Below are 13,788 nucleotides of genomic sequence, written 5' to 3'. Positions count from 1 at the left end.
TATAAGATCTATATCCTTTATTAAAATATTATTAATTTTATTATTAATTACTTATAGGTATAGTTATAAGTAAGGGAAATTAGTTATATAACCTTATTAATTAATAGTAATTATTAACTAAAAAGACCTTATATAATTATATATATAATTTCCTTTTCTATTATATTTAGCTTTTTCTAATAAAGTTTATTTACTTTTAGAATACTATACCTAGGTAATAGTAAATAAAAGTTATAGTATCTTTATTATCCCTAGTAGTAGTTTTTAACTTAATCTATAGTTACTTTAAGCTATAATTACTATATTTTATATTTTACTTTATTAAGTAAATTATCCTTTAATATTATATAATTAAAATTCCCTTATATAAGCTTATTATATAGTACCTTAAGTAACTACTATTTATTTTATATACTTTTAGTTATCTTAAGGCTTATTCTAAGAACTAAGTTAAAAAAAAATAAAACCTTATATTTAATAATAACTATTATAATAAAGACTTTATTAGTTTAGTAAGTACCCTTTACCTAGATATATTATAGTTTTAGCTAATAGTTAAATAGGTCTTAAAGTACTTTATATTATACTTAGTTATATAGGTTATTTAAAGCTTTACTAATCCTTAAGTTTTTAAACTAAGGGTTACTATATATACTATAGATTAATAGATTTAGTTAGTAGGTTATTAATATTTTATTTATAATTAAGTTAGCTTTATATATTTAATATTAAGTATAAAATATACTTACTTATAAAAGTATTTTAATTAATAATATTTAATATCTTTTTTTAGTTAAATAAAAGATAAAAAAATAATATAAGCTATTTTTAGCCTTTTATTTCTAATAATTTAAGGTTTTACCTACCTTATAGCCTTATTACTAACTTTATATATTAATTATATAATATTAAACTATAAGGTAAATAGATTTATTATTTACTTTTACTACTTTTTATATAGTTAAGCTAATAACCTATATATATAAGATCTATATCTTAATAACCTTTTTTTTCCTAAATTAGTTTTAAAGCCTAGTATATAAATATAGATTAACTATATTACTTTTTTTTTTTTTTTCTTTTTTAGTAACTTCTTTAAGTATTAGACTTATTTTCTTTAAGGTTCTTAGTTTATATTCTCTTAAGTTATAGTTAAATAGTTATATCTAGTTTAATACTTTATAAAGGTTACTTTAAAAGCTTACTTTAAATCTAATATTTAATTATTAAGTATATAATAAATAAAAAACTATAAAAGTATTATAATATTCTTAATAGTAATTTCTTTTTTATTCTTTATATTACTTCTTTTTTTACTATAGTAAGATTAAAAGTAAGTTATAAGGGTTTTTCTTTAAAAGCTAAATTAACTTTAGTACCTTAATAAATACTTATTAAAAATAATATCCTTAGGGATTATTACTTTTAATTTTATAATTTCTTATTTTATTTAATATTTTTTATAAAGCTTTAAAAGCTCTTAGTAAAGTTACTAATTAGCTTTTAAAACTAAGCTATTTAGCTTTAAGATTAAAACTTCTAAGAGTAGTATTATTACTATATTAATCTCTAAGGAAAGTACTATTAATATAATTCCTTTTTAATATAAGGTATATTATATTTATTTTCCTAATTAAAAGCTTAATTAAAGTAACTTCTTTATAGAGATTATCCTTAGGTATTTATTTTTAATTTTACCTAGGATATAGTCTATATTTAGGTTAAGTATAGCTAATTTATTTAGGTTCTTAGTTATATAAACTAAAGATTTACTTATAATTAAATTAAAAGATTAATTTATTTTAAGATAGTTAGTTTAATATTAGGTAAAAACTATTATATTTAGGTAACCTTAAAAGAAGCTTTAGAATTATTATATATAAGTAATAGTTAGTTAGAAGGCTAGGTAGGTTTAATAATAATATTATATTAATAAAATAAGGTTATAGGTAATAAGGGATATTATCCCTTATAAAGGTCTAATAAACTAGGGTTTAGCTAAGCTATAGGGCTAGGCTAATAAGGCTAAGATTATCTTGTAAAGTAATTATAATATAAGAAACCTTAAAAAGAAGTTAATATATATAAAATTAATTACTTTAAAAAAAAACTTTTTCCTTAAGAATATTTAAATAAAATATTACTATAAGTATTAGCTTAATTACTTAAAGAATTAAATTACTAATATAATTAAAGTCTTTAATAGTAATATTATTATTAAATTAACTATAAAATAATTATAATCTTTATATATAGTATTTAAGTAAAAGGCTAAGAAAATTTAAAAAGTTAATATTTATAGAAAAAATATATATTTAAAAGTTAAAGTTTAATTAATATAAGTAACTTTAATAAAAATAAGCTTATACTTAGATTTACCTTAGAGAGAATTACTTTAAAGTATAACTTAATAGTATTACTAAAAGTATTATCTAAGAATTCTTTTTAATATATATTTCAGTTTTTATTACTATAGAGAAGTTAATTCTTATTTACTAGCGACCTGAACGTCCGCGGTGTTCAGGCACCCTTACAGTTTGTGCTGACGCCAGGTCAATACCCTCTCTCATAAGCTTCTGTCTTGTACTGTTAGGATGCTTCTGCCCCATAAATCCATCAACTAATGCTGCACCAAGAGCAGCAGTAGCCACCTTGGCGCCTTTCGGTCCTAGCCAGGGGCCAGATTCCTTTCCGGACTTCATTGCTGCTTGGGCGCCGGCAGTAAATGCAGTACGTGCGCCAGCCTGAACCATGGGGTTTTGCCACCATGCAGCCTTGTTCTTAGTAGAAGCTGGCATTGAGCTTCGGCGCCCAGATGGAGCGTCTCGACCTTTTTGGGTAACCGGCGGGCGACCACGAGTTGGAGACTGCGCGGGGTTTCTTCCACGCCGGTCTCTTCCTTGGGAACGTGGCCTGCGTCGACTACCAGCGGCTGCAGCACCTGCCGCTCCTGCTCCTGCTGCAGCCGCACCTGTTGCGTAACGATCGTCCTCGGAGTCTGATTCAGAATCCGAGTATCGCGGCCTTCTACCTCGTCCATGTGAGCGTGAACGTGCAGCTGGCGGAACCGACCTTCCGTGGCGACGTGGTGGAGAGTCCGAGTCTGGTGCCCAATTGCGCGACCGACGACTATCTCGAGGCCCATCTGGATCACCGCGCCGGGGTGGTCCTCGAGCATATGGATCACGATCATAAGGATACGATGATGGACCATCGTCATCATATCGATAATCTCTTTCTGGGCGCCCTCCTCGTTTACTACGACTCGGGAATTCGCGCTCTCTTCCTGATTTTGGCTCTCTTGAAGACCGACGATACTCGCGCTCAGGGCGGCTAGACTCATGATCAGGCCGGGCGGACCTGGCTTTACGGCGAGGTGAATCTGGTGGAGGGCCAAATGGGGGAGGACTAAGGTTTCGTGATCTTCGATCTGGTCCGGCACTACGACCACGACGTTCCGGCTCGTATCTATGAGGCCTATGACGAGTATCGGGTCCACGATCATCTGTCATAGACTCATCGCGTCGGCCCGGTCTTCCTGGGCTTCGTGGGCGGCGGCCTCTTTCAGACTTATAACGGCGGGGTGGTGATCCAGACGTCGCATCGGTCGCTGGTTCCCTTCGAACCCTGCGGGGTGGTGCTGCATCTCTCTCGTCATAAGGGTTATAAGGTCCCCCTGGCTCGGGAGCTGCAAAGTCGTCATCGTAACGGTATGGACGAGATTGTTGCCTAGGCTGATGATAGTAGGCCATGGGTGTAGCAACTGTGTAGATTGGGAAAAGTAGGAAGTTTGAGGATATGAAGGAAGCCCCAGGCACTGGTATCGCCAAGCTATTTGAAGGTTTGCAGTTGTTGTCTAGAAAAGAAGTGTATAAACCGGATCGGGTAAATAGCCAGCAGCGATCAGTTACATAAGTAGATAGGCAAATGAATCAATGGTGGGGTAACGAATTAACAAGAGAAAGCGGTGGGAATAAATCCTTCTTTATGTAAAAAGGCATCCGCACGAAAAGGACAGGACGTAATGCGACAGGTGACAGGCGGTAAAGAAACAGACCATAGAGTTGGGTGGTAGGTTATTATTGCCGGCAGGGGACGTGACCTACCTAGGTAGGCATGAGAAGTAAGGATGTCACAGCATCCGATGCAGAGGAAGCCCCCGGATATGGCACTAATGGTCGGGTGCAGTACTGGGTGAGACTGCCTACCTAGGTGGCGGTCCTCGTCATTCATCAAGCACAAAAGATTTAATATCCTGCATATATCTTTAGACTATAGAGTTACAGTACAGTTCAGTTCACCAAATCACCAAACCAAGGCCAGAAGAATGGCGTAGAGCTGCATTTCCGGGTGGAAATACCAGCCATCCAGCCGTCAGCTTGACAAGTTTCGTGGGGAACCGACGTGGAATTTGTCTAGACCCTGCATACTCGACGTCATAAGACTAAATGGCTCAGCTGATTGACGTCACAACCTCGATTCTGATTGATTCTTGACCCGAAAAATGGTGGCCAACTGTTTGAGGGTAGAAAGGGAATCTCCCACTTTTCGTTGTAGGTATCCAGCGAATGTCATATGGAAACGTGTGCTGTACGACCAGGATGATAGAAAGATTTCCACCGGCCGCCGTTTGTTGTCAGCCTACTGACAGTGGTCTCTGGACTACCAATCCAGTCGTAGTAATCCGACGATGAGGGGGGAAAACCATGATATGAATAAATTTCGCATATACCATTATATGACACTTTCCCCTACAAGCTAAGTAGGTATGGGTTACACAAATCTACTAGGCATTCTGGCATGGCTCGCCAGGTTTGAAAGGCAGCTTTGTCTTTGACTGTCATAGCAATGAACCAACAAGAAGAGATATATGTCTCTTTCGACTTGTACATTCTACAACACAGCTCCGGTGAATTGACACTAAAATGATCGCAGCTTGATGGACCGGGATTGCTTGTCGCGTCGGAGGTTTTGTCTCAGCCGATCCTATTTAAACTCACGTCGACACGCAGAGACAAGGGTTCATCCATGCCATCACATTGCATGATTAAACCTGGGGTGACAGTGGCCTGTGGACGACATGCATCCTCCATCCAAACTGTGGTGCAGTGCCATTCGTTAGACGCCTTGTCTTACTTGTCGGTAACTGACCATCAAGCCTTGGGAGGACAAAGCTGGAACTCACATTTTCCGTACACACACCAAAGGGAAAAAAGAAGAAGACAATGGCGGTGAGTACTGCTGGCTGATGCAGTCGTCACTTTGGTAACTACCATCAGGATCAAGAATAAAGCTCTGGAGTTCAGAGGTCTCTAAAAGGCCTGCCGACTAAGACTAAAGACCTGCATTCCCTCCCTTAGTACCTTGGATAGGCACTTACGTACCTTGAACAATTACCGGTAATCAAGTGCTTGTTTTGGTCTGGGAATCCGGAAAGACGGTTAATACCAAGTGCCGGGAGGCCGGCAGTGAGTAAGTGAAACTGGGCTATCAGTCCCATCCCATGGTGCCTCGGGTTCAGTAGTTCATGTTATACAACGAGAAGGGCGGCTCTGAAAGAGCTACCTTTGGGATGCAAAGGTGTGCGCACACGTTTTGTACTCTGCTTTCGGTTTGAGCCTGGGGGGTGTTTTGTCCATTCTTGTTCCTTTCGGCTTGAGTAACCGTCGAGCGAGGTGCTATAGGCAACATTTGTTAGCTGTGACTCGTGACGATAATGCTTGTGTGCTTGGCTATGGTTACGCATTGGCTATTCGGCGACAGAAGTGAAGCACAATGACACTGAATGGAATAAGTCCGAGATGCAGTGGTTGAAACATTGAAAGGGCTCTTGGATGAACACGCTTCAATCAGTCAGTAATACATAGGTACTGATTTGTTACCACCAAGGTTGAGTGAAAGCATCGGGATATTTCGGCCATTGAAAGTGACATATGATTTCCTTCACTAAAAACTGTTAGCAGCCGAAACTCGATCTTGTGCGATAAAGGATAAAGTCCGGAGGACGGCCCTTTTCTGGGTCTTAGCTTATCGCAACCGATAGATAATCTGTTACGGACAGTGGAGGTAAAGATATGGGCGACTCTTTTGCGCACAGTGTCAGCGCACGCGACGGTACAGAGTACTTGATCAGACTCGGGCCTACAGAGGTGGGGTGGGCTTCAGCCACAATCTTAAACACCCGGCAAGCCTGGCCCCGTTAATAAAGACGATGAGGGTAGGTACCCATCTGCAACGGTCTGGCTTTAATTGATAAATGGTCAACATGTACTTGACAGACCACCAATCAATCCCACTGACGTTGCTCCAAAAGGCACTTGACTATCTCTAGGTCTCAGTCTCAATAATCAAGGGAAAGGTGAACCATCGCAGACCGCCGCTGTCCTATCCGTCGATCAAACCGGTGTTCAGCCATCATCTTGCACTCTGTCTCAGCTGTGGTTTGTGCCACCTTGTGCAACCGACCAACGAAGCAGATAAGCACAAGATCGATCGATACAACAGTACTTGATTTGATATAGGATCCTCCCGTCCACTTGAGACTTGTATCTCCTACGAGCTGAGTCTTCCTCGCTCGAGTCACTTCCTCCCTAGGTTAGTAGCTACACAAGAATAAGACCAAGACTCGTTGGCGGGCAGTGTCAAGTCCATCACGAAGAGCCGGTCATGATCAGAATTGGAGAGACTGTCAAGTCTGAGATGCCACGCGATTAAAAGCCACCAGAGCCAGTATTGGATTGTTCACACCGTCTGGGCCGTTTCAATTGAATGGTTAAAATTCGAGGCCTGTATCTGGACCACCGTCTCGTGCGTGGCGTTGTACCCGCGCCGCTATCGCTGTCGACTCCACGTTACCCGCGCGATGGCTTGCAGACTGGCGCGGTTCCTGGGCCCGAGGGGCGATAACGTTTTGGGCAAGCGCAGAAGGAGAAGGGTTCAGTCCACTCAAGCTCCCAATTTCAACGGAGCAAAATTTTTAATGGGACGAAAGGAAATATGGGGATTAAGAAGGGAAAAATACTGTGCTGTATCCGTACGATTGATCTCGACCTCGGTATTTCCGGCCAATTCGTACCTGCCTCTTGATTTTAGCGGAGTTCAGTATCTTTGGGTCAGGCTTGGCTTGGTTTAGTTTTGTTTGATCCTGGGGCAGGAGCTGCCCATTATTAGCGACTATCACGAATTCGCCTTCCGCATTTTTGGTCCTCTCTTTTTTTTTCTCTCTCTTTTTTTCCCTTTCCTCTTTTCTCTCTTCCTCTTCCTCTTTCTTCTCTTGCGCAACATCAAGAATCTCGCCTGCAAGCCTTTTGTGCTGGGATCACAGACATTTTGTCGTGATTTTAGCTCTTCGCTGCATCTTCTTTCCCTCGTCTATCCAGGGTCTTGTCTCCGCCGCACCAAAAACTCGACAATTTTGACGGGCTAGACTACGGATACTCACTCTATACACGCGAAACATCAATCAATTACCTAGTTCACTACCTACCCCGAGCTCTTCCAACCTTGCTAGGGCTTACTACTACGTCCAAGTTCCTCTTGAGTCGCTATTTGGACCTCTTCGCAGGACCCTTGATATCGGAACGCTACCTTATTCTCTTCCCCAATACGGTACGCTCGCCCGTCGTCGCATTGCGCCGTCTTCCTATCAGCAGTCTGCAATCGGGACCGTTACTTTCCGCCGTATTGCCTTGTCCCAAAACGACAGTTGCATTCTGCGAGTATACCACTTGCGCATTGCATTACTAGGATCCCTTACACCACGTACGTACGAGGTTATACCTTACTTTTTACAAGCACTCTCTTTGTACTTCCCTCGGCAAGTCTCTAGTTCAATTACCCTGTCCGGGTCTTTTGTCTCCCAAGACGCCCTTGCACACCAATGTACAACCTTCTTTGTATCCTGGGGATTTGATTTGAACTCATCCATGGGTTCAAGAACATCCCCAGTCTCTTATCTCGTCCATTTATAAGTCAGCAGCTCTGACCCCCATTGATTATCCCACATTCCTGCCTCTGGTCGTCACTAGTTCAAGCCTTTTACTCCATTAATCTTTATCGGAGGCACACAGTTGGCCAGCTATCTGTTGAAGCTGAAGCAAAAGGAACTAACTGTAAAAGACTAGTTGTTTCGCCCAGAACATTGGCCTCGCTGCTAGTCTAAAAAGGCTGTCGCTCCCCGTCCTTCAGCTTCTTTTTGGACTTTTTTTCCTCTTGTCTGCCGGTCTAGTTTGTCCCTTGACTTTTGGAACATTGCTCGAGTCCTGTACATCTTTTCGTCACACTTTGCTGCCGACTTGACTTTCAAGATGGGTTGGATGGAGAACGCAAATCACAAGATCGCGGCCAGCGCTGTTGGCCGTTGGTTTCAGCTTGAAGGATCCGGTCATGTAAGTCATTCCAAGCTCCTGTGGTCTCAATCGCATCGCTGACAAGACCTCGCGGTAGCCTCGTGAGCGCAAGGGCTCCCTCTTCTTCACCGAGATCCGAGCTGGCCTCGCCACCTTCTTTGCCATGGCATACATCATTGCTGTAAACTCTTCGATTGTTTCCGAATCTGGCGGCACCTGTGTCTGTCCTGCGTATAAGGATGGTGCCTGTGTGCCAGATGATGCTTACCAGCTCTGTGTTGCCGATGTCAAGCGCGATGCTGTCACTGCAACTGCTGCCATCTCTGCTTTGGCTACGTTCTTCATGGGTCTCTTCGCCAATCTCCCAGTCGGTCTCGCTCCTGGAATGGGTCTGAATGCGTACTTCACTTACACGGTCGTTGGCCCCAGTGGCTCTGGTCCCGTGCCGTATGAGCTTGCTCTTACAGCCATTTTCATTGAGGGCTTCATCTTCTTCGGCCTTGCCATTTTTGGTATGCGTCAATGGCTGGCTCGTGCCATTCCCCGTTGTATCAAGCTTGCCACCAGCGTTGGTATTGGCCTCTTCTTGACACTCATTGGTCTTACTTACAGTGAGGGTATTGGCCTTATCGTTGGCAATGTTTCCACTCCTTTGGAGCTGGCAGGTTGCGAATCCAGCTTTCGAGATCCTGCTACAGGACTGTGCCCTTCTTCCCAAAAGATGAGGAACCCGGCTATGTGGATTGGTATTTTCTGCGGTGGTATCTTCACCGTGCTGCTCATGATGTACCGAGTCAAGGGCGCTGTCATTGCTGGAATCTTGCTTGTCAGCATCATCTCTTGGCCAAGAGGCACTGATGTCACATACTTCCCCAACGACACACTTGGCGATGATCGATTCAACTTCTTCAAGAAGGTAGTCGACTTTCACCAGATCAAACGTACGCTCAACGTTCTCCAATTCGACATCTCAGGCCACAGTGGTCAGTTCGGTTTGGCACTCATTACCTTCTTGTACGTTGACATCCTTGACTGCACTGGTACACTGTATGGTATGGCACGTTTCGCCGACCTTGTCGACCCCGTCACCCAGGACTTCGAGGGCTCTTCCATCGCCTATATGGTGGATGCTCTCAGCATTTCCATTGGTGCTGTTCTCGGTGTCCCTCCTGTTACTGCTTTTGTTGAGTCTGGTGCCGGTATCTCCGAGGGTGGTAAGACTGGTCTGACTGCTATGGTTGCCGGAATCTGTTTCTTTATCTCCATCTTCTTCGCGCCCATCTTCGCATCTATCCCTCCCTGGGCCACGGGCTGCGTTCTGGTTCTCGTCGGTTCTATGATGGTTGGTGCTGTGACTGAGATCAACTGGAGATACATGGGAGATGCTGTACCAGCTTTCCTCACCATCGCCATCATGCCGTTTGCCTACTCCATTGCCGATGGTCTGATTGCTGGTATCTGCACTTACATGGTCATCAACACTATCGTCTTGCTCATCAAGCTTGCTTCTGGGGGTCGCATCGTGCCTCCCAACTATGAGGAAAGAGACGGCTGGACCTGGCGCATCCCTGGTGGTTTCTTGCCTCCATGGATGAACAGACTCGCTCATGGCAAGAAGGACTTTTGGCGAGAAGACAATCCTCCCCATAACACCACCAACAACACAACTGTTAATAATACAGCCGCACCCAAGGAGAATGGTTCTGACCATGGTGGATCTGAGGGAGGTAAGGTGGCCGAAACTACCCTTCCCCGAGAAAAAGAGACTTGAAACATTTGTAAAAGCTGGAGGACTATTTGAAGTGTCAGTGTTTGTTGAACAGAGAGAGTAGGATCTCAAGATACCCCCCAAAAAAATATCATCGTTGTGTTTTTATAGTTGTAGTAAATGTTAGTGCGAGTGGTCCGGAGTCAAATTATGATATAATGCTGAACTACACAATGAAACAGACAATTCATGTTAGATTGAGCCAGGTTATGCGAGGACTAAAGGAGTTTTTCTTACTGTCTTGCAACTTCCGCTATGGCGGATAAATGCTTTGGTCGAAGAGAAAACTAGCACAGCCATGACACAAATACGGATCTAAGAAAGTGCTGAGATAACGTCCTGGGAACAACATTGACAGCATGCATTCTTGAATCCCTGACTAGATCAACGAGTCTACTGCACTCCAGGTGACTCATCTGAGACCGTAATCTACAGTTGGGTTTTCTTTGTTAACTCGAGCGAGCCCGTCTGTTGCCAGCCAGCTTTCGTTCCGTGCAGTCATAAATGATCGCTCTAGTGTCCACCTACGAACTCGCTATCAAGTCATCAAAGCAATATGTTTCAGTTCCCTGTATCGTGGTCAGTGACAAAGATAGTTGGTTGCCAAAAGGGGTGTCAACGTACGCCTGCACTTGGTGGCCGACCTTCATAGGAGGGTACTCAGTCTCGCGTCCCTCATCTCTTCCTAGTTCTTTCTGGCGCTCTCTGACTTCCTTGGCTCTCGCCGCGAGGTTGGGCACAGGCGTGAGATCAATGTCACTCCCCAAGTGCCAGAACAAGGTACTGGATATCCTCACAAGAGGCCTGTCAGGGAACTCGCGCTTCCGCTTTTCTATTGTCTCGATCGTTTTCTCATTAACAATAACCTCATGGAAACCGGCTTTGATGAGTCCGCCGGTGATATGCTCAAGCTGTTTACCCGCTTGGACTAAGAGGTAGTTTCCAGGTGGGATCTTTACGGCAATACGGCTTCCAGTGTTGCGAGCCCAGATATGAAGGCCTGGGTAGCGGGAGCGCCCGTGGATAGTGAGAAAGTTGAGGTCAGTATGAAAGCCGGCCAGGATGGTATCCTTCTGGCCATATTTGTTCAAGTCTGAGGCTGTTGGGGCAAGAAGGTGAGGTCTGCGTAGCTTGTAAGCCTATAAGACTGAGATGATAGGGCGCGAAAGGCACCAACCCATATTTTCCGGCATCACTGAAGAATTGAGCCGGCAAGTCAAGGCCAACAGCGGCCATTTCTGCGAGCTTAGAGACACTTGACACATATGGCAATCAGTAACAGGCTAACCCAGGAGTAATCAGCTTCCATACTTACGCGCTTTTCATAGATGTACCCCATTGGTTCATGGCTGGCTCCCAACGGTCCTTGATGTGAGGGGCTTCAGGCACGACATTTGCGGCGTTCAGACCAGGGAACTCGGTCTCAAAAGGCGGCTGCTCGCCCATCCTCCAGAAGAATCTGCATTTTGGGTCGGGAGAGTGCGCTGTGATATCCAGCGGCCTTTGCGACGGATCAAGTCTCTGTATAACATCTAGGCATGGCTCATCAACCGCACACTTGGGCTTTTCAGTGTTTTCTAGAGTGACACCAATCTGGTAGCTCAGCTCAGGCTTTTCGTCTTTCTTAAGGACTTCTGTGGGCTGTGCAAAGTAGTCCTCAAGGATATCAAGAAAAGTTGAGTTGTCTTCTTCAGAGACACGGCTATCATGGAGTACAAGAGCGCCGTAGGTAATGAGGGCGCTGGCTGCTTTGCGGCATTCTTCTTGCACGGCCTCCGAGTCGATAGGGTTGTTTAGATAGACATCAAGGTCTATCACGGGCAAGTTCATAGACGGTTCTGCTGAAACTGAGTCCATCTTGTTGTGTTGTAAGCTGACAGGTGCGGTAAGCAAGTTAGTTATTAGAACCACTGTTAGATATGGATTGCCCGAATTCTTCGTATTGAATCACAGATAGATAGTATGTATGTATAAGAGAAAGGAAGGAATCGAGAATTTAGTGACCGAGCAAAGGAAAAAAAAAAACACTCGCCTCACAGATCCTCTTTAGGAAGTTGTTGCGGATTGAATCTGTCTTTGTGGTCGAAACGTGAATTACTTGTGCTTTGATTGGTTACCATCGTCTTGCCGTCAGGCGGAGTTGGCCGGTTCCCGACGACAACTCATCGTGAGGTCCGGAGTTGGACGGAGTTGGACGGACCTGGAACTCATCCCAAGTGGATTCAAAGTCTTGGTCTCTAGCTATAGTATCATTGATCCTAAAAGGCATCACTACTGTGCCTCGCGTGTCACATTCATTGCTTTACCGATGTTGATAGAGCGGGTGGCTGGTTGGTAAACAGAAACGTTACTACATCAATCTTACACAAGTAGTCATGAATTCGTTACTTACTCTAGTCGGAGATACACAGGTAACGCTTGCCGATTAGGAAGGAGCACAAAGTATCTGTATCTGATAAGCCGTACTCTCTCAACTTCTTGAGATGAACTCTGGCTAGCTAAGCAGAGATGCCGACCAAGTCAGCACGTTCCTTGTCGTGCTGGGAACACTAAAATAGTGAAAGATGAGGAGGTACACTCAGGTTTTACATAAAGGAATAATGGTTCAAGAAATTTATTTCCATATCTCAAGAGAACTCGCCAGGCCGTTGATGAAGTGCCCTCCTCCGCTGGTAAAATACACTCCTTTTCTTTCTTAAACTCCCTTCCGTGCCTGCTGAAATCCTGCGGTTGTTATTGTTCACGAGCGCTCCGCCTCCAATTCTCGTTCAGCCTGTTGATAGTACTTGGCTGTGTCGACACCATGCTGGTTATGGTTGACAAAGTTGAACCAGGGGATCGTGCTCAGAAACAAAGCAGAGTATCTGCTCTGTCGAGCAGCAACACCCTGAAGATGAGGGCTCAGCCGGCTAACACCATACAGAGGCTCTCCCTTCTTGACCTTATCAACCATCTCCCGCATATCCATCTCAATCTCGCGGGAATTCTCAGTAGCGCCGTAGAATCGGACTGTTCAGTAACGTTAGCTTGGCGTGTTCCAGCTTGTGCTCGAATGGCAAGGACGTACGGGCCGATCGCTGGTAGAAGTAGAGAAAGCCACCCAAAACACCGACACCTCCAGCCAGTCGCATGGCCTTAGCGAGACCTCCCTTTCCTACATGTGATGGAGAAAACTTCTCGAGGGCGTAGAGGGCGGCAGGAGCGAAAGCAGCAGCAGCGGTACCGGCGAGGTAATCCGAGGTTCGTGCATATCCAACGACTCGCTTGAAATGACTACCGAGGGTCAGCAATTCCCACGAACCAACAATCCTTATTCATTCAATCGCATCGAAGGGAGTGAGTCCGCTCAGCGCAAGTCGCCATCTTCAGGTATCGGGAGAGCTTAGATTACGTACGGATCGTTGTCGATGAGCTATAACATCATTCTTTAGTGACAGTGCTTGTAGGGTCAATTGCATAGTCACTTACGGGATAATCGGTCTGGACGACCTTGCTGGTCCCGACAAAGGACGGGGTCGCCTGCTTAGTCGCGGTCTCAGCCATTGTGTGATGCGTCGTCCGTGACAATTCCTTGAATACTATCAATAGGCCTTTCGAGGTCCTCGGTTTCGGTACACTCAGAAGCTGGAGCCCAAGTCTTGATGCCTCAGGATACAATCACGTGCGGTCAGC

At 43.9% G+C, this 13,788-nt stretch overlaps 4 protein-coding genes across 4 annotated transcripts; 1 reads left to right on the top strand and 3 right to left on the bottom strand.

The window, feature by feature from the left end:
* Window positions 1-2,273: 2,273 nt before the first annotated feature.
* On the bottom strand, window positions 2,274-3,851 carry B0J16DRAFT_126649 (uncharacterized protein). Its single transcript, XM_046121700.1, has one exon. It carries the CDS (start codon window positions 3,750-3,752, stop codon window positions 2,496-2,498), a length of 1,257 nt encoding a protein of 418 aa, XP_045982891.1. The 5' UTR covers window positions 3,753-3,851; the 3' UTR covers window positions 2,274-2,495.
* A 4,455-nt stretch (window positions 3,852-8,306) lies between these two features.
* B0J16DRAFT_355724 (permease family-domain-containing protein) lies at window positions 8,307-10,119 on the top strand (the record flags this gene model as incomplete). Its single annotated transcript, XM_046129429.1, has 2 exons — window positions 8,307-8,387; window positions 8,446-10,119. The coding sequence occupies 2 exons, from the start codon at window positions 8,307-8,309 to the stop codon at window positions 10,117-10,119; spliced, it is 1,755 nt and encodes a 584-aa protein (XP_045982890.1).
* Window positions 10,120-10,386: 267 nt separating this feature from the next.
* B0J16DRAFT_126523 (uncharacterized protein) lies at window positions 10,387-12,101 on the bottom strand. Its single transcript, XM_046121699.1, has 4 exons — window positions 11,432-12,101; window positions 11,294-11,371; window positions 10,741-11,238; window positions 10,387-10,685 (listed from the first exon to the last, which is right to left on the bottom strand). The coding sequence occupies exons 1-4, from the start codon at window positions 11,971-11,973 to the stop codon at window positions 10,655-10,657; spliced, it is 1,149 nt and encodes a 382-aa protein (XP_045982889.1). The 5' UTR covers window positions 11,974-12,101; the 3' UTR covers window positions 10,387-10,654.
* Window positions 12,102-12,856: 755 nt separating this feature from the next.
* On the bottom strand, window positions 12,857-13,659 carry B0J16DRAFT_384312 (NADH-ubiquinone oxidoreductase complex I, 21 kDa subunit-domain-containing protein; the record flags this gene model as incomplete). The annotated part of the gene is made up of 4 exons (XM_046131410.1): window positions 12,857-13,125; window positions 13,184-13,389; window positions 13,512-13,528; window positions 13,585-13,659. The coding sequence occupies 4 exons, from the start codon at window positions 13,657-13,659 to the stop codon at window positions 12,857-12,859; spliced, it is 567 nt and encodes a 188-aa protein (XP_045982888.1).
* Window positions 13,660-13,788: the final 129 nt, after the last annotated feature.

This window comes from Fusarium flagelliforme (genome assembly GCF_020744385.1).
Source record: "Fusarium flagelliforme strain FIESC 12 MPI-CAGE-AA-0113 chromosome Unknown B0J16scaffold_4, whole genome shotgun sequence".
Lineage (NCBI taxonomy): Eukaryota > Fungi > Ascomycota > Sordariomycetes > Hypocreales > Nectriaceae > Fusarium > Fusarium flagelliforme.
The sequence above is the reverse complement of the archived record's forward strand: the minus strand, read 5'-3'. Positions and strand labels throughout refer to the sequence as shown.

Excerpts from the sequence above, each read along its gene's own strand:
- B0J16DRAFT_126649 (XM_046121700.1), bottom strand. The coding sequence starts at position 3,752 with ATGGCCTACTATCATCAGCCTAGGCAACAATCTCGTCCATACCGTTAC.
- B0J16DRAFT_126523 (XM_046121699.1), bottom strand. The coding sequence starts at position 11,973 with ATGGACTCAGTTTCAGCAGAACCGTCTATGAACTTGCCCGTGATAGAC. Across the intron at positions 11,372-11,431 it reads GGTACATCTATGAAAAGCGC|TGTCTCTAAGCTCGCAGAAA; the intron begins GTAAGTATGGAA and ends ATATGTGTCAAG. Across the intron at positions 10,686-10,740 it reads GTCGGCCACCAAGTGCAGGC|GGAACTGAAACATATTGCTT; the intron begins GTACGTTGACAC and ends ACCACGATACAG.